The sequence below is a fragment of the Pteropus alecto genome, unplaced genomic scaffold (genome assembly GCF_000325575.1).
Source record: "Pteropus alecto unplaced genomic scaffold, ASM32557v1 scaffold186, whole genome shotgun sequence".
Classification (NCBI taxonomy): Eukaryota; Metazoa; Chordata; class Mammalia; order Chiroptera; family Pteropodidae; genus Pteropus; species Pteropus alecto.
Window position 1 is genome coordinate 1,388,911 of NW_006439190.1, and position 27,062 is coordinate 1,415,972.

At 43.0% G+C, this 27,062-nt stretch overlaps 2 protein-coding genes across 14 annotated transcripts in view; one reads left to right on the forward strand and one right to left on the reverse strand.

Moving 5' to 3' along the window:
- REV1 (REV1, DNA directed polymerase) overlaps positions 1-21,636 on the forward strand; it is a 74,434-nt gene extending 52,798 nt beyond the window's left edge. For all 13 annotated transcript variants that reach the window (XM_025049787.1, XM_025049786.1, XM_025049788.1 and 10 more), the window contains 13 exons: positions 1,642-1,796; positions 4,142-4,261; positions 10,120-10,340; positions 10,602-10,774; positions 15,788-15,890; positions 17,015-17,180; positions 17,385-17,587; positions 18,571-18,804; positions 19,400-19,517; positions 20,107-20,327; positions 20,417-20,573; positions 20,817-20,919; positions 21,227-21,636. In XM_025049787.1, the coding sequence (XP_024905555.1) occupies positions 1,642-1,796; positions 4,142-4,261; positions 10,120-10,340; positions 10,602-10,774; positions 15,788-15,890; positions 17,015-17,180; positions 17,385-17,587; positions 18,571-18,804; positions 19,400-19,517; positions 20,107-20,327; positions 20,417-20,573; positions 20,817-20,919; positions 21,227-21,338 (2,086 nt within the window). In that variant the 3' untranslated portion in view covers positions 21,339-21,636. The remainder of the gene's footprint in view (positions 1-1,641; positions 1,797-4,141; positions 4,262-10,119; positions 10,341-10,601; positions 10,775-15,787; positions 15,891-17,014; positions 17,181-17,384; positions 17,588-18,570; positions 18,805-19,399; positions 19,518-20,106; positions 20,328-20,416; positions 20,574-20,816; positions 20,920-21,226) is intronic.
- A 205-nt stretch (positions 21,637-21,841) lies between these two features.
- The window catches only part of EIF5B (eukaryotic translation initiation factor 5B), a 72,184-nt gene continuing 66,963 nt past the window's right edge, over positions 21,842-27,062 (reverse strand). The window contains exons 20-24 of the mRNA XM_006916181.3: positions 26,948-27,024; positions 26,666-26,830; positions 25,200-25,338; positions 23,525-23,686; positions 21,842-23,210 (exon numbers count right to left, since the gene is read on the reverse strand). Coding sequence (XP_006916243.1) covers positions 23,103-23,210; positions 23,525-23,686; positions 25,200-25,338; positions 26,666-26,830; positions 26,948-27,024 — 651 coding nt within the window. The 3' untranslated portion in view covers positions 21,842-23,102. The remainder of the gene's footprint in view (positions 23,211-23,524; positions 23,687-25,199; positions 25,339-26,665; positions 26,831-26,947; positions 27,025-27,062) is intronic.

A 27,062-nucleotide genomic window follows, 5' to 3' on the forward strand; every position in this document is an offset into this window, starting at 1 on the left:
AGCACATTTTCCCTACCAAGGGCTGTGTGAGGTCTGTATTCCTGCATAGAGTGAAAGCATCCACAGACACATATCAGTGAGTGTGCCTGGCTGTGTCCCATTACGTCGTTAACCAAATCAGGCTTGTCGACCTCTGGGCTGTATCGATGTTCTAAGAGAATCTTCTTGCCTTTAGCTTTACCTCTTCCTCGACTTTCTTATTAGATTAAGTGCATTCTTTCCAATACCTGTTTATTGAGTATTAATACAGGGGACTGTTGATGCTGCTAGTCCTGCAGAGAAAAATAAGATCCAATCTCTGCCTTCATGGGGCTTAGTTTTAGCAGGAGAGAAACTAGAAAGGGACACGTGCAGTTACTGGCATCAGTATGTGGGACTGGGTGCTAGATGATGAGCCACCTGTAATCACAGCTGTCCTCGAGACCCAGATATGGGGGCATTGGTACCAAGTGAAAAATGCACTTTTTTAAATCTGTTCCAAAGCTGAAGACAGTAGCAGCATCCAAATGAGAGTGGGGAGTGGGTGACTGAGCTGGGCAGTGGCCCTCCTGTGTTCCGGATTCCATAGCAGACAACCAGCCTGAAGCTGAGGGTAGGAAGATTTGTGGGAGAGCCACACATGCGCTGGTCCTGGTAGATTCTAGTCTGGCGAGATGATCCCAGCGGCATGCAGCTCTTATGCGGGGGAGGAGCATTCACTGTGTTGTGTCCCTACCCCCGGGAGACTGCTGCCTCAGCTGTGTGGTCCATGCCCTAGGGTAGCTTCCACTTGGAAGCAGAAGTCCTCCTCAGGTAAACCCTTCTGCTCTCACAGATGTCTCCCTCTAAGCACCAACAAAGCACTCCTCTCTTGGATAAATACAGATATTAATTAGTCTGATTTGTTACCTGCAGTAGATGTGAGTGGAAGACGAAGACTGTCCCTCCTAGTATTGTTATCAAGTGGATTACCAAAGATCCATTTTGATCCTGAGGCCTCTCTGGTGGCCTCCCATTTGTGGTCCACGTATGTGATTAGCATTGGGGCCACATGGCAGCACTCCTGTTCTCCAGCTAATTAAAATGAGTCCTTTGCATGGGTCAGTCATGACCAAAAAACAAAAACCAAAGCCCAGACTGTTTCCAGATGCATGGAATGTAAATGGTGTCCTTTAACGGAGGCATTTGGGGCGATTGGCCAACATATTCTGTATCTCTAGGCCTACTACAGTGAATGCTACTTAATTGTTAGTTACTTATTTAACTGATTTATGTGGTTTTTCTGTTCCTTAAAGATTGTGGTAAACCATGTTTGAAAATTTTTTAGATTTAATGTTATGACAGTTCTAACTCACCCACCAGTTTTCAACTATTCAGAGGTTTACAAAGACATTCTCAGTATAGAGGAATTAGAATGATTTTTGCTGTGTTTTTTGGTAGATAATATGGAAAAAAATGTTAATTAGTTAACTTTGCAGTTAAAAGTCAGGTGACTAAATAATGGCACTTGGGACGGTTTAATGAAAATGCTATTTTTTAGCTAAAGTCTTGTGAGGAAATCTTCAAGAAAGACACCATGGGAAGACTATTTCGCAATGTTTGTGTGTCTGTGTGGATAGCACCCAGTGGCTTTGCTTCACTGCCTTTGCTTTGTGTTGATAGCTACACACATAACATTGAAGCAGTCAGTTGTGACGAAGCCCTGGTAGACATCACTGAAATCCTTGCCGAGACCAGACTGACTCCTGATGAGTTTGCAAATGCTGTTCGCATGGAAATCAAAGACCAGACTAAATGTGCTGCCTCTGTTGGAATTGGTCAGTACCAGCTCAGCTCATACCATCCACTTTACTTACAGCTTTGCTTTGGGATCACAGACTATCACGTAGCTTTTAAGAGTGATTTTTAGATTTTGTTTTTATTGCCTTACTGCATAAGGCCTCTTGAAAAGCAGTTCATAGCATTGCTCATAGTTGTGCAATACATGAGATAAAAGTGTTAGAAATGCCAGTAAATGGTTGATAATATTTTTGGAATAAACAAGGTGGAATATTTCTTAACTTATTCTTCAAAAATGGGGAGAATTGAATTCAATATTTGTAAGCAGTATTTTCAGAAATGCACAGAAGTCGTGTTTTAAAACATTGGGGCTGGGGGTATGGAGTGTTATTAAGTCTGTTGTAATTCAGTTACTTTCTGAACTTCCTCTTTCTGGAATGCCCAGTGGCCCTGCCTTCCTTCGCAGCTCTGGAAGTCGCTTCAGTGACAGGTGCCCTCAATGATAGTGCTGTCCCTCCCACCAATTATCCTTTTTAAGCCTTACACTCTGTTTCCTCTGTTACTCCTGCCTGTTTATCCTTCCTTTGTTGACCCCTCAGCTGTGCTCTCTGGAGCCCTCCCTCACACCTCAACTTCCCTGAAACACCTCTTCCTCTGAGACTTCTGAGCACCTCTTGCCAAGGTCCCTCTTTCATTGCTGTTCTCTGAAGCAGGTCCAGTTTGTCCCTGCCATGCTCTGTATGCCACAGGCTTAGAAAGGAAAGAGAACTTTTCGTTTAGCTTCCCATTGTCACTTCTAACCATTACTCCTCCATTCTCTTTCAAAAACCCTTCTTCTGAAGTTCCCTGTCTCATTGGTACCCTTGGGATCTTAGTTTATGGAGATAACTGAGCGATGACACAGAGGCCAGTGCTATTGGAGGAAGATGTTTATGACTTAACACTCCCAAGAAGATGAGGGGACATGCCACACCTCTTGCGGGCCACATGGGGAAGCGGCAGGTTTTGGTTGGGAGGCAGAAGCAGGAGTGAGGGGCAGGCTGAGAGCAGAGTAAGCAGTTTAGGATTGACCACTTTAGGTAATTCTGGTGTCTTCGGGCTGTCAGGCTGACCTCTAGTTGCCTGGTACCTGGCCCTGGGATGATTTGGGGCAGAATGAACATTGGCTTTTTATGTGAGCTTGATAAGGAGAGAGTTGGGGGTGGCTGGCTTGCATGTAAGAGGCACACTTCCAAGTAAAGTTGTTCACTCTCTAGAAATTAGCTTTCCCTGGGAGGGGGGCCTCTCCCTGGCCAGCAAGATTTCAGGATGTCGAAATATCATGAGGTACAGAAAATAGAAACGTGGTTAATGCACTCATAGTATCCCTCCAGTTACCAGCCAGCCCACTTGCTTACTCCCTCATGTAAGACCTGCAGTTCCTTTTCATCTCCCATTTGGGACTTACCTTCTGTATTCCAGTATTGGGCATGGGCTGAGGTTTTTTGTTTTTCATTGTACTTATTTTTAATTTCAAGTATGACAATATGAATACATTCTTTTAAGTTCAATAATTAAAACAAAAACCCCACATGATATCTGCACTCCTCAGCCCCCTTTTCTCTTTCAGAACTCACCACTTTTATTATGTTGTGGCTGTCTAGAAGTTTTTCTCTTCGTAGATACCTATATATTTACTGTAGGTAAACACATACTTCTTACGTAAGTCTTCCATAAAACCAAGACATGTCCTTTATGTAAGTCTTCCATATTTTCTGGAGATGTTGTTATTTACCCAGAAGTTCACTTGATATCCTAGCTTCTCTGATCCAGATGTCTTTCCAGTTCTCGGTTCCTTTTCCTCCACTCTACTGTAGCTTCGTGTCCACACCCACACCTTGGACCTCACTATTTTTGTTTCTAAGCTTCTCAGACCCTCAGTTTCTACTACAGGTGTTCTATTCATAGGTGAGAATTCTGGCCCTTTGGGTTTTCTTTTTTTCCCAGTCTGATAGCATTCCTTCGGCTTTATGTCCCTTCAGAGCCTGGATCCACTGGTTGGTAAAACAAACTAATTTCCAATCATTGCCCTCACTGCCTATAAATCACAGTCGTTAGGCCTGCCTCCTCCATTCCTTTACCCTGGGCAAGAGACGTTGAAATGGCACTTATTTTGGAACCAAGATTAACCTCTGTCCATTTACTGTGCTCGTTATAATCTGTGACACTTAACAAAATTCTGCCACGTTCGTACTGTGTTTGAAGTGATCAAAATTGCAAATTAATTATGTTTATTATTTTTCGAAATTTGGTCACTAACCTGTCTGTAGATATCTTTGTTAAGAAATTTTTAAAAATAATTGTGAATATTTCTTGAACAGCTTTTTATTTTTTTACTTTTTAGGTTCTAATATTCTCCTGGCTAGAATGGCAACTAGAAAAGCAAAACCAGATGGCCAGTACCACCTAAAACCAGAAGAAGTTGATGATTTTATCAGAGGTCAGCTAGTTACTAATCTACCAGGTAAATACAAAATTTCTTTAACATTTATTTATTGGAAACATTTATTAGTGCTAAAAGTTCTGTAATGTGCCTCTCTTTTCCAAAACATGAATTAAAATTTTTGTTTATTTTTTGAGTGCCATGAAAAAATTTGGAATTTCAGTGACTATCTTCTCAATTCAATTATCAGCACCTTAATGTTACATTTTAGTTTTACTTATCATGTATTTTACTTTAAAGTATTTCTCAAGTATCAAGATTAAGGGATTCTAAGAAATCATTTTTAAGGGAATATGATGAAATTTACTTTGGTTCTTTAAATAAATCATAATTGAAATAGCGTACTTTTAGGCCAATGATAAAATTTTGAGAATCAAGTCCTCTATAAAATTATCTTGCTGGACTAACGATAGTTTTCTGAGTTTAGTAAACCAGTCGTTGTAATTAAAAGTAGAGAATGTATGAATCATATTTGGAAGAATAAAACCCTAACAAGGAAGTATTGTGTTCTGCTAACTCAAAAGTTGAAGTAAAACTTCCATGATATCTTTCTTGCCTAAGGGGCAGGATGTTTGGTTATTTTGCATTTTCATGTAGTTACTGTGTGGCTGACTAACCTAACATGTAAAAATCTTTCCATGGGAATATCAAATATAACTAATTATAACTGAAAAATAGTTGCCTTTTAAAAGGGCCTTGAAGAGATGTAATTTTTTGTGTAGGACAATTCATTTCACAATTATTAAATTTTTAGACTCGCTTTCTATGGTAGATGCCTCTTTCTAAGCCATATAGCAATCCCGAAACTGTTTCAGATGACCCTCTCCTGTTTGTTGTAAAGCAGCTTGTCTTAGCTTCATAAAGCTCCTGTGTATTTGTGGTGGGGAAAGTTCAAGGCAGTACATTTTTGACAAAAGGTTTTTTGAATGAATTTGTTTGTTTAAAGTCGATTTAGTGCTATTTTTAGATGTATATTCTTAAGCCTAATAAAAGTGTGTCTAAACTAAGAAATTTGTATTATAGGCCGTAAAATAATAAATTGCCCAAATGCCATTTTACAGTGGATTAGTCTTAAAGCTTCCTGACCCCCTAATAAATAACTCGAAAAATGTATTAGTGTCAGAAATATGGAAATGACATTTTGGTGGCCTATTTGAGGTTAAATTTGAATAATTAACCTTATAAAAACAAGCTAGCAACTTACAGCACCTCCTTGACTAACATTTCATTCAATGTCAGTCTATTACAACGGTGATGAGAAAAATAATGGATTCCTAACCAGAGCCTCTATCTGTGAGGAGCTGTCATGTCCTTCCAGGTCTGCATGAGTTTTCTGTGGGGACTCCAGGTTCCTTCCACATCCCAGAACTGTCTGTGCACATGAGGGGACTTGGTGTGTCTACATTGTCCCTATCTGAATGAGTAGGATGTGTGTGGGTTGTCCTGCGATGGAGGGTGTTCCATCTAGGGTGGGTCCCCGTGGTGCCCTGAGCTGCCAGGACGGGCTCTGGCCACTTGTGACCCTGAGCTGGAGAATTGGGGGTTTGGAAAACAATGATCTTACTCGTTTTTATTCATCTCCCTTGAATGTATGCAGAACTCACATTTATTTCAGTGTTTAATATTAAAAGTGTTTTGGGTCTGTGTTTAGAAATTTGCTGATTGGAAAAATGTGATGGGAACCAAACTCTCATTTCTGTCAATTAGCCTAGGGTAAAGCTAGTTAGTTACACATCATTTTGCTTAAAGTCAAAGTTTCCAACCTATCAATGACATTGAGGACTCACTGTACCTTTTAGACAACACGATTTAAACAGTTTAATAACACATCATATTGCAGTTTTATATAGAAACGAACCAGTATATTTAAAGCTGCATTTGAAATTTGAATTCAGGTGTATTATACTAGCTATCTCTTTTAGTTTGCTCAGGCTACCATGACAAAATACCGCAGACTAGCTGGCTTAAACAGCAGAAATTTTTCTCAAGATTCTAGAGGCTGGAGTCCAAGACTGAGTTGTCTGTGTTCTAATCTCTTCCTGTAGAGACACCCGTCATAGTGGATTAGGGCCCTCTCATGACCTCATTTTACCTTCCAAGGCCCTGTTTCGATTGTATAGTTCACATTCTAAGATACTGGGTATTAGGGTTTTAACTTAAGAATTTCGAGGAAACAGCTGTTTAGTCCATAAAACCATCTCCAGATGAATCATTTTTGTAGGATTTTTTGTTGTTGTTGTTGTTGTTGTTTTACACAGAAATGAAGAATTTTTAGTTCCTTGACCTTTCACCTTTATTTGTTTCCTGGTTGGAGGGACTTTATTTCTTGAAGGGCAAGTGTGAGGTTACGTGTCCTGGGTGAGTTCTGAGGCACAGCTTTGAATTCCCTAAAGGATGTCTGAAAGATAGGAGGCAGCAAGGTTGGCTTCCTCTGGCAAGCCACCTTCTCATGTGGCCTCACCTTCAAAACCAGGTTGTAGTCACTGAAAATTGTATGATTTTCATATATTTAAACTTAACTTTTATAAAATCCGCCAATTCTTAATGAATTTGAACATTGCAGATATGTTATCCCTGTCCTGAAGATGGCATTGTAATCCACCTTTTCCCAAAATGTGCTCTAAGAGCACAAGCTGTTCCTTTAAAAATGGGTTTCCTGTAAGTGTGGGAGCCCTTCGTGGTATTTCCGTGTTCGCAATTAGCAATCTCCCAAAGACATTTGAAGATGAATATGTAATATCTGTTAATATCCTATAGATGGTGCTTTGAGGAAATTTGGCTCTCTAACCAATAAACCAGGAGAAATGGGCTTACCATACCTTGCTGCTCGTCCCCCACAAGCACTCTCTGGCTGCTGAGCCCTTGAGTGTCTATCGAGCACGGAGTGTGCTGAGCACAGCACTGCGCAGTCACCGTAGCTACGAGAAAGAAAAACAGCCTAGTAAGTCTGTTGAAGGAGACTCCACATAGTAACAGTTATATGTCAGGCTAACAGATAGGTCACCTAACGAGATCTTTTTATCTAATGACCGGCAGGATTGTCCCCAACAGTTGTTTAAATGCGATAGTTGTTTCTGTGTGTACCCGTAGTGTAAGGCCTTCTGTGCCTTGTTTAGCCCATGCTGGGTTTGTGCGCCCAGGCTATGTGTCTGTCTCTTCATTCTCAGAGAAACACCATGGATGTGTAGGTGGACCTAAAGATCTACACTGTCCTAGGACAGCAGCCACTGCCAGGTGACACTAGTGAGATTAACTGAAGTTAAAATTGTAGCCCAGTTCCTCAGGTGCACTGGCCACATGTCAGCACTCTGTCTCCATGAGTGGCAAGTGCCACATTGAACAGCACAGAATATCTTCATCATCACAGAAAGTTCTGTGGGACAGTGCTCATTTAGATAGTGAAAACTTTCTTAACACTTTACTCTTCCTTCTGCGTCTCTGCTGGACTATCAAGTTCTGGATGCTACGGAGGAGATATCAGTCACTTCTGGTCTAGAATAGCAGTTCTCGATCAAGGACAGATGCCAAGTCCTTGTCCCAGTGGCTTGACCAGGAGATTCCATGTCTTTATTTTTCCTCTCTCCAGCTCGGACACTTGCTTCTGAGCTGCCATATTTCTTGGCTTTCCCCTTTTGAAGTGACCACATTCAGTGTGAGCCTCGAGCCCTGTGACTTTTCTGCTTAGTGGTGCCCCCTTCCAGTACGACAGTTATAGTTAAACTAGCCACCCTCTTGAGGGTTCATTGCTGACTCCAAGCTTGACTTCTCCACCCCAGTCAAGGTCACAGGCTCAGAGGCTGACCACCTGCAGGCTTCCCTCCTGAGACACTCAACTCTGGGCCTACCCACTGCACTAGACAACCTTTTCTTCTTTCCTAGAGGGACAGTGCAGTTAGATCAGGTTGATTGTGGCTAATTTGATGATGGTCAATGTAATAGCCTTTCTTTTGTGCCTATTAGTGAATAGTTCTGTCCATTGTACTTAAGAATACTCTCAAAAATTATAAGTTGCCCCACCCCAGCGCGCGCGTGCGTGCGCGCGCGCGCACACACACACACACACACACTCTCTCTCTCCCTCTCCCTCTCCTCCTATCTCTCCCTCTCTTTCTTCCTCTCTCTCTTCCTCTATCTCCCTCTCTTCCTGTCTTTCTCTCCCCGCCCCCACCTCTCTCTCCCTCCCTTCTGTTGAGATCCAATCTTCAGATAGAAAGCGGAGCAGTCTAGTTAAGAAAAGTACATAAGGAAAACGAGAGGCTCAGCAGAAGACACAGGAAAGAAGAAAAGAGAGGGAGGCATCGTGGGCCTTCACGGAGTAATCACCCCCCTCCCCCTCCCCCCTCCCTCTCTCTCCCTCTCTCCCTCTCCAGGGTTGTTACTGCCTCTTGCAGACTTTGCAAATAAGAACAGGTCAGCTCTCCGGTCTGTCAGGAAAGGTCATTATCACATGAGTCAGGTGGCAAGATAGAGACAGAGAGCCTTGCCTGAGAATGGCCGTGTTAAGTATCATTCTTTCTTTTCTCTCTGACTTTGGCCAACCCAGTGTGGGATTTGTCCTTTCCTTTGAGTGTCCCTTCCCCACTTTGAAAAAACCTCAGACAGGTTCCACTTAGGGTCTCACCTTTTTTGCGATGCTGCTTGTCTGAGGGGTTGTGTTGCTGCTGAGTTGGGCACTGCATTTACTTGTTCTCTGCTCTGACTTGAACTTTAAAACAAATGGGAGGCAGTGCCCTCGAAACCTCTTATCTGACTTCTCTTGGTTTAAGCTTGTCTCACCTATGTGCAAGACTGTAGGTCTTTTGTGGAGGGGACAGCCTCCTAACCTCCTGCCATGCATCACTGCTGCGGGTCTCCTGGGAGAGCTGGACTCAGCTGCTTGTTCTTGCCACTGAAGACACTCAGCGGGCAGGAGACGCTCAGTGAATAACAGCAACATGACAGGCAGGTGTCAGACTTCAGTCTGAGGTGTCTGATAGGACCCTGCAGGAGGCCAGGACTGTCTTCTCCTTACTGATGTGAAAGATTGACTTGATGGTGTAGAGACTGTTCCAATAAGTTTGGTTTCCTTAGGCTACTCTCTTAAACACCTTCCCTGGATGTGGACACCTTTGTTAAGCTTTCGGGCAGACTGAGAGTGACCAAACCCATGAGCACCCTTTGGGTGAGGCCCAGCCTTGGGTCTTGAGGAGTGTGACATTGGGGCTGCTGCCTGCTGGCCCAGCTGTAGGCAGGGTCCCACCTTTAAAGGTAGATCACATTTTTTGATAAAAGAACTCTGTATTTCCCCACTACCACTCTGCTTGCTTAATGAACCTTCATCCCCAGGTCACTGGTAATACTTTGTCCAGTATGATGACAATTGATAGTTTCGGTTTTGGGCCTGTGTCATAAGTTCTTATTCTAGTTCCCTTTTAAAGAAAACGTGGTCGAAACGCTACTGTAAAGTTTGGCTGTCAGTGTCATCACAGTGGAGCCCTAACATCTGTGAGCCTCCAAGCATGTCTGTAAGCCATACTGTAGACTCGTTTTAACAGGCCTGTAACTTAGTTGATTTTGTAAGATAGAAACCTTGATAGAAGTAAAACTTGCATTCTTTTGAGAACTTATTTACTCATACATATTTAAGAAATCCCGGTTCACCTCTAGTGAGATAATGATTATAGAAATAACTTTGTTAGCATAATATATGCTAAAAATTTCTTTTAATCTATGAGATGCTTCAGTTATGTCACTTAAAAATTTCAAGGGACATTATTTTAAATTGTTATATGTATGAATGATAGTTATTTCTTTCATATTGATAAATTGTTTTTAATAGTTTTTGTGCAGAATTAAAGAACTATATATATGTATATACATATCTATATCCTCTTTTCTAGGAGTTGGACATTCGATGGAATCCAAATTGGCATCTTTGGGAATTAAAACTTGTGGAGATCTGCAGTATATGACCATGGCAAAACTCCAAAAAGAATTTGGTCCCAAAACAGGTCAGATGCTTTATAGATTCTGCCGTGGTTTGGATGATAGACCAGTTCGAACTGAAAAGGAAAGAAAATCTGTTTCAGCCGAGATCAACTACGGAATAAGGTTTACCCAGGTACTAACCGAATGGGTGTCACCTCGTATTGTCCTTTATGTCCTCACATAGTGCTGTGTCGTCAGCTAGACCACAGACTCCTGATGCTTGAAATGAAGTCCTAAAACTCTTGCTACTCCCAGAGCTTGTAGAATCTTTGTATTTAACAGATGCTTAGCAGGATAGTAAATAATGTGCATACTTAATATTGAAAGTTAAAATACTTGAAGAGTTATTAGGTGTATAGGCAAATAAATGAGAGTTTTTTATGCCTTTTTGTAGCCAAAAGAAGCAGAATCTTTTCTTCTGAGTCTTTCAGAAGAAATTCAAAGACGACTTGAAGCTGCTGGCGTGAAGGGTAAGCGCTTGACTCTCAAAGTCATGGTGCGAAAGCCAGGAGCCCCTGTAGAGACTGCAAAGTTCGGAGGCCATGGCATTTGTGATCACATCGCCAGGTAAGCTTATCTTGAGGGGTGCTGGAGCTTCATGTTTCATGGCAGGTTATTATAGTGACTAGGAAACTGAGGCCATGGTGGGAGGCTAGAGGTGAAGAGGTGTGAGCTCTGGTGTTGACAGTGGAGCAGGCCTCAGCCCAAGGCCAGCGGAGCGATGTGCACACACTCGGGTTCAGCCAGTCATGGGGCCTGCGGCAGCAAGTCAGCCTGACAATGTCCCCCTGACCTTCCCAGCCCACCCAGGGGGTCTTCCGGCTGCTGACTTCAGTGCATGAACAGAAGGAAAGGGAAAAGCCTAACACCTGCCTTGAGGGGGACAGTTGTAGCCTCGGGGGAAGGGGCCCATGGGGGAAATCTCAATCTAGTGATTCAGTAAATGGTTTAGTGCAACATTTGCTTCATTTAGGGAGGTCTGGTTTCTGTTTGTGAAAAGATCAATCATTTTAGTTTCTGAAAACTAGTAGAAAACATTTAAACACTGTTTTTTATGTGAGGGCCACTGATATAAAACTTCAGTTTAGATTAATGACCAATATGAAAATACTTTGTTTGCATGAAATTTTCTACCACAGTGTGCTATGTATTTTATCTGTCAGTCAACCAAAGCTTTGATACTTTTGACCCTTAAAGCCACATATGAGAAATTCTGAAATATACTTTAAGGGTAAGCTCATGTCAACCATATTATTACATTTATGTATTTATAGCAATGTCACTGAGTGTGATGAGATGACACTCTCAAACAGAAAACTTCCAGCTTTATCATTTGTTCACCATGAAAACGGATTATAAATTATACATTAAACAATGTAATTTATGAAATATTTTATGCAGTTGGTAATCTTGAACTGTTGTATTTACCTATTTCAGTGAACATTTTGATGGACTCATTTCAAATGGTAGTTAAATAGAGCATTGGTGGTCATTTCTGTAATAAGTTGGTTTTTAGTACCTTGCTCTGGATGTAATTTTTTAAAATATGGTTTCTATGGGAAAATCAAGTCCAATTTATAATACCTTTTCTGGGAATGTACCCTGCAGCTTTATTTTTTCAAGATACAGGGAAAGGATCATCCAAAAATAATTTTCCTTTTGAGGGAGAGCTGGTAGTAATTAGTTTCCTCTCGCCATATATGCAATTTTAAATATCTTACATTTACTTAGTGTTGTGTGTTGCAGTGCATTCAGCAGTACCGAGGGGCTCCCTCTGTCTAATCTTGTTAAGAAAATCAGCCTCCATTGTCATTCTCTTTGGAAAATCCAGGTTCTCCCAAAATCTAATTACAACATTTAAAAAATTGGGATTAATTACACTTTATTTCCCACAACCTGGGATAATACTCATTCAGCTCTTTTGTAAGCAGGTATCTGTTTGCCATTGCTGGTATTTGTTCCTTTTTTTTGTCCTAAACATTAAAAAAAGTCTTATGAAATTTTTAAAAAATACACAGAAGTAGGAAGAACAGTATAATGACTCCCATGTACCCATCACCTGATTTCAGCCATTGCTGTTAGCTCCCCTGCACCACCCTTCCTCCCTGACCCCGTCACCATGACGCAAACCTCAGATGCCATGTCATTTCTTCCCTTGTCTCATGTTTATCTCTACAACATAAAGACTTTGTTTAATAAACACAGTAATAAACAGTACATTTTGCTTTTCCCTTAAAACACTAACTTTGAATGAAATGTGATAATGCAAAAAGAGCACAAGATTAATTGAAACATGTCATTTCATCAGTGTCACCAAGATCTAGATCATCTGCGAACCTTTAACTTAAACCTCACCCTGTGCTGGTATTAACTGAGTAAGAAATGTTTCAGGTGGGCAATTATGCAATATTATAATACCGACCCTGTATTTTCTCTATTAAGGGGTTGACAAACTACTTCCTGTGAGCCAGATCCATCCTATGGCGTATTTTCATAGGACTGTTGTGAGGGAAGATTGATTTTTATATAAGAAGTTGTAGAAATGAAGAGTGTGAAAGAGACCACTAGACACAAGCTATTCAGTGTCTGGTCCTTTAGAGAGAATAAGAATGGGCCCTGCTGAAGTCTGACATAATGCTCTGCTGAGGAGAGGTGCCCCACATTCTGTGATTCTGTGATCTCTCCTAATTGGCCTTAGTCAAAACCCCATGGTCATAGTCATGTGACTTAGAGTCCGATACATTATAACATTGAATTAGAAATGACAGATTTTAAGTTCCTTGTCAAAGCCACATGTAGATTGAGGCTTGATTATCGCTTAGGAAAATTTTTCTTCTAACAGTTTTACTTTTAAGAAGAGAATTTCCCCGCCTTGGAGTTCTTTTGTGTACATGCGTTTTAATTTTAATTACATATATATACATACATGTTTTATCAAAGTCATATGCAGTTGAAAAGGTGTCACATACAGTGTTTTCAGTCCTGTGCATACCTCCCTGGCTCTGAGTGCCATTCTTGTCAGCTTTTTAGTGGTTTCCTTCAATATTTACATCTGTATTTCTGGATACTTAAATTGCAGTTTCTAGCTTATTTCACTTTTGTGGGACGTTTTCTGACTCCTTCCTCTCTCCCAAGCCCACTGCTGTTTCCCTGTGTGCACATTTTCTCCGTCCCCCACCAGGCCATTAGTTTTTAGCTCAGGCCCTGTCTGGTGTTGGTATGACAGCCATGTGTGCACTGTGTGGGGCGACCCACACTGTCCCCTGTGGCCCAGCTCTATTCCTGTGGGACTGGTTTTTCCTGGATTTACTGACTGTCTTGTTTTGCTTGTTTGCTTTTTTGTGACTTTGACAGAGTTTGCTCCCCGCGCCCGCCCCCTCACCCCGGCCCGGTACATTTCAGCCCATCACAGCCCATTGGTTTGACCTTTTTTCTTGAAGACCTTACTCTGTCAGGCCGGCTGCCACTCCGCTGCTCTGGTCTGGGTGGGTGTAGGGCCCCCGGGTAACACTGGCCTGTCACCTTGCTCGTTGTCCCTGAGGAGGAGTACAGGGTGGTGTTTTTCAAGCCTGCATTTCTACTCTCATGCACGACAGCTGTGCTGACTCAGAGGTTATGAATGTGACTTAGAGCTAGAAGTCATTTCCTCAGACACCCAGTGGCTCCGTGGCCATGTCTCTCGAGATCACATCAAGAAGGTCGTGCCCTCTGCCTGCCTGCCTGTTGGTGTCGGGTCTCTGCATTCTCTCCTAACCTCAGGACCTTATCTTACCTCAGGGGTTCTGGAGTTTGAGCGTTTTGGTCTTCGTGTTTGTGCTGGGTACTCTGTCAGTATTAAATTTTTTGTTTCTAGCAACATTTTAAATTTGAGTGTTTTGTTTTATTCTTGGACGTTTAAGTGTCTCATTTCACAGACGCGGTTCTCGCTCTTATCTCTTAAATATTCTTCTAGTCCCGGAGTCAAGCTTTCCCTCCGAGTGCCTCCTTTCCTGTTTGGTTGCTGTCTTTTATATTAGAGGTCCTCTTCATGTAGTTATCTGTCTGATGGTTCTGGGCTGTCCCTTCCCATGTGAACAGCCAAGATGTTGTGGAATCTCCAGGTTCTCAGTGGGACGTGTGGACTACTGGGCACCACCGTGGGCAGCAGTCGGAGGGCTCGCTACAGCTTGGTCACCACGGCCCAATGGTGGGACCTGCTGTCTTTTCTGTTAGGCTTGCCTACAGGGTGGGTGACAAGGTGCATTCTGGTGATTTGCTGGGAAAGAGGTCCTGGCGGGGAAGTGTCTCTTGACGGAGGTGCCTCACCTTCCCTTAGCCGTGCATGTACCCCGTGGCATCTCTTCACTGGGCTGTGGCAAGTCTTCACCGGGGTGGGGGAACATCTGAGACTGTTGCCCCTTCACAAATTCAGCCCGTCCTCTCTTGTCCCCCCAGAGACACCTGGCACCCCTAGTGACTGAGCTCCCTGAGGCTTTGTGGCATCAAGTGGCTTGTCTCAAGCGGGCGCCTTGCTGTTGGCTTCTGGTAGACATTTGGCAGCCTGCTACTTTCTGAGCTGCTTTCATTGTTTTAAATTCCTCTCCTCCTGTCTCTTCTCCCATTTCTATTTTAAGAGTTTCACCTTTTAAAAATCATTTCAAGTCAGTTTATTGATGTTTTGGAAAGAAATGAAGATAAACACGTTTAAGCCACTGTGGTCTACCAAAATCTTTTAAGTTATTCTGTATTTCACCTATGTGAAATAAATTGAAGGTAATTATTTGGTAACAAATCAGTGGAAATATTTTGCAAATGGTTTTCTTTAAAAAACAGGCACTTTAGTACGTAGTGTCTTCGTGGTCCTGAAAAGATAAATACAGTCAATGCCGTTGTGGCACCTAGCAGTGCTGGGGATGCTCAGCCCTCCTCCTGGGTCCCTAAGGATCTAAGAACTGTGTGTTCCAGTCTCCGTGGGTAGGCAAGGCACTGACTTCTCCTTCGTCAGAGCTGCCCACACATCTCTTTATCTACTTACAGAACCTCTGAGAAAAGGTAGAATTGTAATGAGCATATTCACATGTTAAAATTTTTGAAGGCTTTGCCTCCAACATAGTGAAAGTGGAGTCAAGAATCAAAATGCAGGGGCTTCATCTCTCTTTTCTGAATATCAGCCGCACCTCAACCAACATTGATAATCTTGGACCTAAAATATTGTACTTTAGCATTCATGCTTTAGTTGCAACACAATATGCTTATATTTGTATATGCATTAACTAAAATATATATATTTTTAAAAAGTTCCAATTTATTTTTAGTTGACCAGGTTTCCATTAATTTTTATCTTAAAATCTCCATGTTCTATATGATTTTTCTTTTCCCCTTGCTGCCAACATAATTAATTAATTAGGTATTACTGGCTTCCTTGAAGGAAGACTATATCTCATTCATTTTTAAGGATTATATTTAGAACTTACTTAAATTTTTTATAGCTTTGCAATTTTTCTCTGACTCTTTAAACAGTTCAGTACTACTTAGATACTGGTGAATACATATGGAATGTAGCTTTTGTTCCTTTTAAAAAGTTAATTCTACCACTTACAGGACCGTAACTCTTGACCAGGCAACAGATAGTGCAAAAATAATTGGAAAGGCTACACTAAACATGTTTCATACAATGAAACTAAATATATCGGATATGAGAGGGGTAAGTATATAACATTTTAAAATCCTTTCTGTAATACTGTTTTTCATTTGAGGTTTGATCTGAGAATGATTGTGGTCGGGTGTAGGGGTTTATTTGCAGGTTTCAGGTCCTTTGATAGAATACAAGCAGAATAGAAACTGAAAAACTCGTGACTTTCTCATCTGACCTGATCTCCTTATTTTTCAGAGAAGAGTCAGATTTGTTCTGAAAGCTCTTTGCTGTCTGCCTAGATTAATAATTTTGTATCTTGAGTTTTTACAACACCTTTTTAAAAATTAAGGACTGACTTTATATGCATTATCTTGCTTCCTATTCACGTTCGTTTAGAAGTAGATGGAACTGGGAGAGACAGGGCAGCTGCAGGTTCTTGTCCCTCTATAAGGTCTTTTTTAATCAGAAGTTTATTCTGGTGTCTGACAAAAGGCGGCCTGGCTGGGTGAGAGAGCTTACCACAGGCATGGGAAGATGCCTTTGGAACAGATAGATGGGAGGGCTTTGAACACGTGAAAACCTTAATTTTCTTGAAACTTTGGTCATTTGAATTGTGTGCACACACACCTGAGTAAGGGGTAGTTACTTGGCTTGGTGTGGGTTTTGCAGAAGGATCGAGCAGCTGCTGAGGCGGCCATGATTAAACTCCCAGCAGCACTGTTCTAACAGGCTTTGGTAGGGGCAGGGTGGCTGTTGCACAGATGCCTGCAGGGTGCTACTGCCCTCCAAACCCCACGTCCATTTTTTAATGTCATTTATTTTATATGAAATAAGGTTGTATATAGATGGTGCTCTATGTAAATTTTTTCAAATCTTATTTCAAAATGTAGCTGGCTGGAACTCCAGTGGGGACAGCACCCACTTTCTGGGACTTTCTGATTTTGAAGAGATTGAGGTTCGTTTGGGTAGAATCAAATATTTGCAGATTGAGGGGACTAACTGCTCACTAGCTAGTGTCGAAGTTATTTGGTAATAAAATCATGTACAAAGCTGTTTGCATACTTCCATTTAACCTTGTATCCTAGAAACAGGATTTAGAAGATATAAAAGGAGGGTTTGCTGAGAATTTTGCTCAGTTGAATACATATTTCACTCTAGTTTTCCTAGAAACATGTTCTTTCTTCTGGTTCTAGGTTGGGATTCAAGTGAACCAGTTAGTCCCAGCTATCCCAAAGCCTCCCACATGCCCCAGTCGCCCGTCAGCTCATCCAGGCCACTTTCCTGGTGGGTCACACTCTGTCCTCGATCTCTTCCAAGTCCAGAAAGCGAAGAAATCCACAGAAGAGGAGCACAAGGAAGGTTGGTTGTCTCAGCGTGGTTCTTGTTTTGGTGCCTTTTGTATCCTTAGGCAAGTTAAAAGTGGTCTGGCCTGGCTACACGTGACCTTTTAAGAAACAAAGTATCTGATTTCTGGTGAACAGTAATAAAGTGTGTTGAATTAAAGTGCCCCTACTTCTCCAGATGATCTGAAGAGGCTATTTTATGTATTTTCTATACTTTCAGTATTTCTGGCTGCCGTGGACCTGGAATTATCATCTGCTTCTAAAACCTGCACTTTCTTGCCATCTTTCTCCACACATCTGACGTCAGGCATCAGTCCTGTTACTGGCAAAGTCGAGTCTTCAGGGAGATGGAACGGTCTGCGTTCTCCCATCAGGTTAAAGTCGAGACTTGACCTGAGCGTAGAGGTCCCATCACCTTCCCAGGTATCTCTTGGTTCTAAACAACAGTTTAAGTATGGAAGTGTGGGGTAAGAATGACATTTTTAATCTCTTTTTCAATATAGTCAAGAAAGAGAGAAAAAGTGACTTTTTAGGGTGGCTCATGATATTACTAAATTCTGAATGAGAAATAATCAGTTTAGGTGAAAGATTGTGCTTTTTAGAGATTTGCAACTTTTTGTATAGTATGGTCTTTAATTTATAAATGCATATATGCATATATGTATTTTCAAATTCATGTTTAGTTGTCTACTTAAAAAATCTCTAAGCAGAAATGTTTCTAATGTCTCCAAAATTGAACTACTGATCTTTCCCCAGCACTGTGGTGTTGCAACTTTTGCAAGTTGTAAAATATAGATGAAAGCCGGTTCCATAGACTGCCACTATCATAGCCACTTTACCTCTTTGTGATAGTGATCACATGCACATACATACTCTGTTCTGCATGCAGCTTTGGTGGTCATTATTAGCAAAGGCCTTATGTCAAAGGTTTTCTCGCAGCATCTACAAACAGTTCTCTGTAGTGGATGACTGTCCCAGCATAAGCTATTCATTTGGTTGGTGTAGGCTGTAGATGGCATACTGTTGGAATTTTTACTTCTTGGAAGCCTAGGAGAGCACTTTAAGCTATACTGGAAAAGTCGACTTCTCTGCTGCACTAAGTAGCACTATGTAAAATTCTGACCCAGAAATTGGACATCTGCCTTAGTGTGGCCCCTGCCCATGGGTAGGGTCTGAGATTGGGGCTTAACAAAGGCTCTTCGTGTCTGTCTGCTCCTCTTGCAGGAGAGTCAGTGAGTGTATTTGGGCTTCAGGTTTCAGTGGCAAAAGGCCGGGATATTCCAAAACTTGTGCTGGTTTTGGGGGTGCTTTCCTGGCCTAGTTAGCCATACTCAGTGCCACATGAATGCTCTAGTACATCATCCCGGATCATGGCATAACTGCAGACTCCATGTGTGTACTTGCAGCTTGACCAGTCTGTTCTGGAAGCACTTCCACCCGACCTCCGGGAACAGGTGGAGCATGCCTGTGCTGCACAGCAAGGAGAGCTGCACAGTGACAGGAAGAACCAACCGCTAAATGGCTGCAGTACAGGAATTTTGCCGCAACCAGTTGGGACAGTTTTGTTACAAATACCAGAACCTCAAGAATCTGACAGTGACTCGGGGATTAATGTCATAGCCCTCCCAGCATTGTCACAGGTGAGGCGAGGTTAGGGCCTTCCATCAGTTTCAACATGCTCCCTGTCCTTCCAACTCAGAGCGTGTTGGCCCCTTTGCACCTGAACTCATTGTAGTCCACACCCTATGCATTGGGGGACAGGGGGTCCTGGCTTGCCACCTCGAGGACAGAGACTGGCAGCAGTGTCTCCTGAGGCTGTGGTGTGTGGGCGCTTCCACCTAGCAGACAAGCAGATATACACACCTGGCTTGTGTATCACTGGCCAGAGACCAATGGGCAATATTTGAGTGACGGTGGGGGAAACCTGATCATACACTGGGGACTCTAGTCTTAGTGTGGCATTTTAAAAAACATTATACATGAGCCTGACTTTCTTGGGTGCTTCTTACCTTGGGTTTTGTTTTGTTTTGTTTTTTTCATACTCAAAATTTTATTCCTTATTCTCATTCTAAAACCTCGTGAGGATTTAATGAGTGAGCCCTGATATTGAGGACCTAATAGGATTTCATACATATCAGAGAAGTTTGATTTGAAAACAAAATCCGTTTTGTGAATATAATCCAGCTGCGATGAGAATCTACTTGGGTGTGACTTGAACTTTCTCTTTCCCACCAGGTGGACCCTGAGGTGTTCGCGGCCCTTCCTCCTGAGCTTCAGATGGAGCTGAATGCAGCATACGAGCAAAGACAGCGGCAGGGAGAGGCTGCGCCCCAGCAGCCAGCCAGCGCAGCCGGTAAGCCCTGGAGGTGACATGTAGCCAGTAATAAAAGAAATGGCATTGTAGTTGTGCGTGATTACTGTCTTAGGTAATAGCCAAGTCTGAGCTGTCATGTGAAGAGCCCTTCGGATCGGGGGACAGAACAGGTGTACAGTGTGGGTCCGTTACAGGCCTAGTGCAGGTTGTATCTGTAACTACTTAAGAACACCATTTTTTTTTTTTTTTTACTTTATTACCAGAAATCTTTTTAAATACTTGTCAAGGCCATTGTCCTTTGAGACTGATATATCAAAGGACATACATTTAAAACTACCTGAAGGTTTCTGACCGTGGGTCACAAACACATCTATTATGAAAACAGGGCACAGCCTGCTGAGTCGAGTGCTTATGCTTCACCTGCTGCGGTTCATGTAACCCTTCTGTGCAGCCCCTGCGAGGTCAGATCAGTGAGTGGCAGAATATAGACTAGGTGATGGAGGGCCTGCATTCATGAGCTGCCGCCAGTCTTAGCAAGAGGCCTTGTTAGGGTCTGCGTGTGTTAGGGGAAAGAGAACCGTCCTACTAGGCAGACACATTGGTTGAGTGTCTTACGTTCATCTTTTAGTGCCAAAGAATCCCTTACTTCAGCTAAAACCAGCAGCAGTAAAAGAAACAAAACGAAACAGGAAAAAAAACCCCATCAGTTCCCCCAAGAAGATTCAGAGTCCTCTGAAAAACAAGCTGCTCAGTAGTCCTATAAAAACCGTGCCAGGGGCCTACGGGAATCCCCAGAAGCTGATGGATGGGTTTCTGAAACACGAAGGTCCTGTTCCTGAGAAACCTCTGGTAATATTTTCTAATGCTTCTTAAACTTTGATCTCTCATCAGATCTTGATGTTATGTAAATGTGACACTTTATCATGTTTTCTTATCAGGGTGAACACTCGGCCTCCATCGCAGGTGTGTCAGGCCTGTCTGGGCCACAGCCTGAGCCGTCTTCCTGTACCAGACCCCCAGCACCCAGCCTGGCTGGTGCTGTTGAGTTCAGTGATGTGAAGGCCTTGCTCAGAGAGTGGATAACCACCATCTCAGGTGGGCTGGCACAGCGGTAGCTAGGCACAAACACAGCATGAATGGACTCGACTGCATAGATCTCATTTTTCTCAACCTAATAGGCTTAAACCAGCCACTCCCTAACCTTTTATACTCAGGCTGGCTGTGAAAAGTCCCTTGCACAGCCTAGTCATGTGTGTGGTTGCAGAAATGCACTTTCCTTTAACACTGTAGCTTTCTCCTACATCATTGGCTGGTTCTCATTTGCATTTTCCTTTCTAGATCCAATGGAAGAAGACATTCTACAAGTCGTGAAATACTGTACCGACCTGATAGAGGAGAAGGATTTGGAAAAACTGGACCTGGTTATAAAGTACATGAAAAGGTATCTGTGGCCTGTCACACAGCTAATCAAGGGGGGCGAGGCGCTGAGTGTTCCGTGAACTGTGTTTCTCCGGGCTCATGAAAAGGGCGCCCTTCACTTTGACCCCAGAGAGAGAAATGCCATGACACTGACTGGGTGGTGCTCCCTCAGTGGTGTAGTTTAGAACCTAGGAAGTGCTTTCAGGTGTTCTAGAGTATGGGTTGTCAGAATCGATTTTTGATTCTTACATAAAAATGTTAAAACCCTAAAGCTGTTAAACTGGTTCTTGAAGGAATCGTCAGCCGCCTGACCTCTCTCACACCTGCAGGTTGATGCAGCAGTCGGTGGAGTCAGTCTGGAACATGGCATTCGACTTTATTCTTGACAACGTTCAGGTGGTTCTACAGCAGACTTATGGGAGCACCTTAAAAGTCACATAAATACCCCGGGAGCTCGGCACTCCCTGCTCACTGTGCCACAAGTGCTTGTGAGGTATTTGCAAAGTGCATGGTAGTGATGCTCCGAGGTTTTATAATTTTAAATTTCTTTTTGAGCAAGTGTTTTGTATATTTTTTTTCAATAAGTGCCAAATTTGTCAGTATTGCATGTAAATAATTGTGTTAATTCTTTTACTGTAGTATAGATTCTATTTACAAAATGTTTGTTTATAAAGTTTTATGGATTTTTACAGTGAAGTGTTTACAGTTGTTTAATAAAGAACTGTATGTATATTTTGTACAGGTTCCTTTTTGTGAATCCTTTAGGAAATGAATCCTGAACTGTTTATTATACTTGCAGGCTAAAAGATCAAGCCAGGCTATTGTAGGCCTCGTGCTAAGCTTTCCAGTTCGTGGAGGTCCCGGCCTGGAGCTCTGCTGCTTCCAAGCCCGGGTAAAGCTTCTAACCAACATTGTCACTCCTGTCCCCAAGCATGAACACTGGAGCATGTTAAGAAAATCTTTACTTCTAAGTGGAGGAATTTACATGTTTTGAATTAGAACACACAACACACGATTGAAGACTACGTTTTTTTCCTGGGAAAGTTACATCCCAGATGGTGTAGAGGTGTTTTCCTTGCCTCTGTTGGCCCTTGAGAAACTGCAGTAATGAATGGCACAGATTTTCAGATGTATATAAAGTATTTTTATGCTGTATATGTTATGCCATAACACTTTAAAAGTAGTTTATAATTCTATGCCAGTGAATACTTGGGAACATTTTCTTCAAACACCCCACATTTTTACTTCATTTGACACTGTGCTATAAATAGGTAGATACTAGAGATCTGGCATAGGAATTAAAGTAACACTAATAGATGTCTTCAACTGGGGAGAGGACTGTCCTCATGTGGGAAACCATAAAATGAGCTATAGTCCGATTACTAATGTGGATAAGCCATTATGACGTCTCTGCAACAATTCAGAAGCACTACGCTCAAATAATCAATTCCCTGTTGAGTGCCTCATCAAAAAATGTATGCATGATAGGATTTTCTAGATTAAGATTGGTATATAAAAATTCCTCACGTTAACGTGCTGCTGCACATGGTGGAATAGTTAATAAAATAATTCTTGTCCTTAAGAGCTGATGACCTGGGGAGAAGCTGCGCTGAGCTGGAAGCCTGGCAGGACGCATAGGCAGCTGGTACTGACTACCACGGACTCAGACAAGCAGAAAGCAGCAGTCAGCCCGGCTTTATACCATAGTTTCACAAAAGATAAATAGAATGCCTAATTTTCTATTTAAAAAAATTCCTAAGGGCCTATTGGCAGAAGAATGGCAGGAAAAAAAATCACCGTGGGAAGGATATGCACAAAGTATTTCTTACATCAAAAAAATCCCAAGAATCACAAAATCTGCAGAAGCTTGGTTAATCAAATACTGCAGTACTGATTTAATCAGTATAAAATTGAAAGAGCTTTAGGTCTGTAATAAAAATCCAAATTTGGGGAAGGGCAAACTTTAAAACAGCAGCCAGTACAGGATTGGGGAAGGAGTGGGCGAGTGAACAGGCACATTGGAACCGTGGGGACATGTAATCGACCACTGTCAAACCAGTGTAAGTTTCTTGGTTTCTCATGGAAAACATTTATACATCTATTTTTTTCCTTCCATACTTAAGTGCATTAGTGTCCAGATACGTCCATTCCATTTTTGTCTCGTTTTTCTTGCGTTTATTCCAATTCCTGCCCCACGTGGAAAAATTAGATGATTTCGAACACTTTCTTCAGCTCCACAATAAGCTGCCAGTCACTCTTCTGCATCTCGTCTCGGAACCAGTCTTTGAGGGCATCGATGGACTGCCGGCTGATCTGTGAGCACAAACAGGGCAGATGAGACAATGTAACCAAGTGCCTAAGAAGAGCGGGTGGCCAGATGTTACTGCAAAGAAAGCTCAGGTGGAAAGCACGGCGGTGCTGCCAGCCTTCCTCCACAGCTATGGGCGAAACCAGCAGAAGAGAACCTGGAAGGGCACTCTGCCTCAGAGACGAGGCCATACTACGGACCAATCCCTGAGGAAGGATTTGGCCCCATCAGATGCTGAAAGTTCAAACTTGAGCCACTGGGTCCAGGTGAGCACAGCCGACTTCCCCTCCTCTCACAGGCCACCCTGGTGGAGACTTACCTTACTGACGAGAATGTCTGTAGCTTCGAAGTGTCTTCCGTACATTTTGGGAGATTCACCAGGAATAGGTTCTATTTTGACACAGACTTCTTGTCCTTTTTTTGCAACATCCACTTGTTTATGGTTTATTTCAATGCTTGTTACTATCCCAATGTCGACAAACTAAACGATAAGAACAGAAACTACAATGTAAAGCACAGGAAGCCTGGCCATCACAGGCGCCCCAGCTGGACAGCTGAGCTAAAATTAGCAGAAGGGCTAGTCTTTAAGCCTTGACTTCGTGACCCTCCATGATTGCAGGGGGTGTTGCCATCGACAAACTAGGGATTACTCCACTGTGTCCCCTCTGCCCCTCACAAGGTGGTGTGCGGACAGAAGGAGGGTATAGTGCTTTGGGAAACCTGAAGGTGCTCTGCCAGCCCAACACTGTCGTTTCCACTCCAGCCTTTCATATGCCAGGTGCCACAATGAAAGGAAATGGCAGGCACAAATGTTCTCCACAAGGAGTGAGCTTAGAAGGCTGGTATGGTCAGCAATGGGGGCAGCAGTGGGGCCCGTGGCAAGAACCTCACCTTTCATTCCAAATGAGTTATGAACCACCTATTCTGTTACAGCTTGGAGTAGGGGGGAACCCTCTGCTTCCTGCCTGGAGTTTGGTTTGGCTAAAGCCATAACATAGATAAGTATTACAAGTGTCCCAGCAATGTCCACTAAGATGGCAAAGGAGCAGTGACTCCAAGTGCCATTTAGCCCTAAAGGAATCAGTTTCTGGGCAGGGAACATAAGAGGCAAGCCCGGGGCATCTTGCTGTACCAGAAAGGAAGAAAACGCTCAAAGTGCATGGGGCGAGGACATAGTAGCCAGCTTGAATGGGCTCCCATGGACCAAACTAGTTGGTTTGGCTATCAGAAATACTGGTACTGGATTATAACAGCACATTTTTAACATCGGAACTGAATGTATAGCTACTTAATGAAAAAGTTCAGGAGACGAAGGTTCTTTGCAGAAGTGCGAGGTGATCTCGATTGTGCAACCACTTACGTAGTAACTGATTTATGCAAAGATTTTAATGGTTAATAAAGATTCTGGAATAAAGCTGAGAAACATAAGATTCACACAGCGACTCAAAGTACCCGGGAGACTACTTAGTAATTACAAAGGGAAGGTGTGTGTACCTGATGCAGGTGCTGAGCTCCTGGCATCCCAACACATGGCCTGTGTGACATGCATGAGGCACAGGGGACAACAGAGTGTAGGACCATTTCCAATAACTTAAACTTGTATTTAGTCATGGGGAAACAATCAGACAAATCCGAGCTGTGAAATAATCTGTGAAACAATGGTCTGTACCCTTCAAAAAGGATGGGAGCTCGTGCCTGATTGAGACTGACACATGCAACAGCCAAAGACACTGCGCCTGGAAGGGGTGCTAGACCAGGTTAGCAAGTCTAATTATGAAAGCCATTTTGGGGACAGTTGGTGAAATGCGAACGACCACTGTAAATTACGATTTTCGTTAACTGAGGCACTGGTACCACGTGTTAAGACTCAACAGTGATTAAGGAATGCTGATGTTTACCAAGACTGAGGTATAAATTTGTGACAAACACTGTTTGGTTTAAGTTTTTGTCACCATTCTAAAAGTACTTTTCATTGAAGCACCACTCACACTTACGTTTTTGCTAGGGACACACATGGGGGTCCCCTGTTTCACCTGGCCTGCTTCCACAGTCACGCCCATCACTATGGGGTCTCGGGAATTGAAAATATATTGCGGGAGAATTTTGATCTTGCAGGGAAATACCGCTATATGCCTAAAAGGGAGAGAATTTTTAAGCTTACAAAATCACTTAAAAGTATAAAACAAATGCAAATGAATATGAGGCTGCTTCTCCCATTGGATAAAGGTCTTCCTCGCCCCTCCATCTGTCCATCCAGGTACATCCCAAGTCTTAAAGAAGCTGTATCAAAGGAGCACTTGGTGCCCAGACTAATGGGCTGAGCCCTGTCCATAGGTACAGAAACCAGAGCTTCGGTGGCACCTACTGCCGGGTGTGGCATAGGTGTAGTCTGTTCTGGGGACCACGCAGCACCATGCCCCCCTTTGTTCTACCATGTTTCAACCTGGTTGATCTCTAAGTCCACTGTGCCCCTGTGTATTGAGCACGTGCTTAAAGTGCTTCCCCAGTTCGCAGCTGTCTTCCTCACCAAATTCTCCCTTTGGTTTCACGACCGAAAGTGAGCACGTCCCAGTCTAATCCCTGATACTGACCAGTCAGTCCTACTTTACAAACATGGCCAGACTGAGCCATCACTCCCTATGGCCACTGTGGTCTAAGCCACACCACGCCTGGGCTGCAGGAGCCTCCTTACTGGGTCTCAACCCCAACAAGCCACCGGGTCCTGCACCATCTGGGGCCCGCCAATTCAGCTCCCTCCTCTCACCCTCCCCAAGGTCACTATGTGAGGATGGTCTCCTGGTGCTGTCCTCCTGCCCAGGCACTCCCATGTCTAGCAAGCTCACTTCATCCCTTCAGATCACACAAATGAGCTGCCTCCCCACAGCTCCCTCTTTCTTGAGGCCCCTCCCTGCCTTATTTTGCTTTTAAGCATGTACCCCACTTCTCATGTGGTCATTACCTGTCTGTCCCCTGAGCTCCAAGAGGAGGGGACCTGCTTGGGGCCACTAGTGACGCCTCCAGCGCCTGTGCTATGCCACTTCCACCAGGCGCTTGGCAGTCTGCTGGAGAAGTGAGCTTTCCTCCACAGAATGCCTCACCTCACCTCGCTTCCTACTTTTCCCCACTCTAATTTTACTTCCATTCCATGCCAGTCAAATAAGTAACTAAAGCAAGAAGGCGGCCCCAAATGTAGCCACTCACTTATGAATGAGACCTAGGTCTGCCAAATTTTAAATGGCAAAAAACAAAACAAAACAAAACAAAAAACCCAGAAAGGATATGTCCCCGGACTGCTGGTCTCGGGTGGGCAGGACTTGGGTGTGTAACACACCACTTTAGGACACAACCTCTGGAGGATGCCATCCATGCCTCTTGTCTGCATACCTTTCTGGTATTGGATAAGTCTCCAATCATCGGCTTCGCCACCAAAGACCCAAAGTAAGTAAAATCACCAACTTACTTAAATTCTTCTTGTTTCTGTTTTTTGTAGTCTTGTCTATATTTTGTAAAGGCATCAAATAAGTGATAAATAATTTCTGCACTAAAAATTCTAACTCCTAAACTATCAGCCATTTCTTGTGCATCCCGTTCAATTCTCACATCAAAGGCCAAGATGACTGCGTACCTGGAAGGTCAGAGCACATCAGAGAGCAGCCAGTGAGAAGCGGAGTATGTCATACAGGGAAGTTCAAAGAACAGGCAGCTACACGAGAGTCCGCGTAGCAAAAGAGAAACCACTTACTGCGGGTCGTGTTCCAGCATCACTGAAGCCTTCATAACATCTTTCTTGTGGACCGGACCGATGTTAATGCCTGCATACTGGGGATGGGATAGGATGGGATGGGATGGGGGCGGGG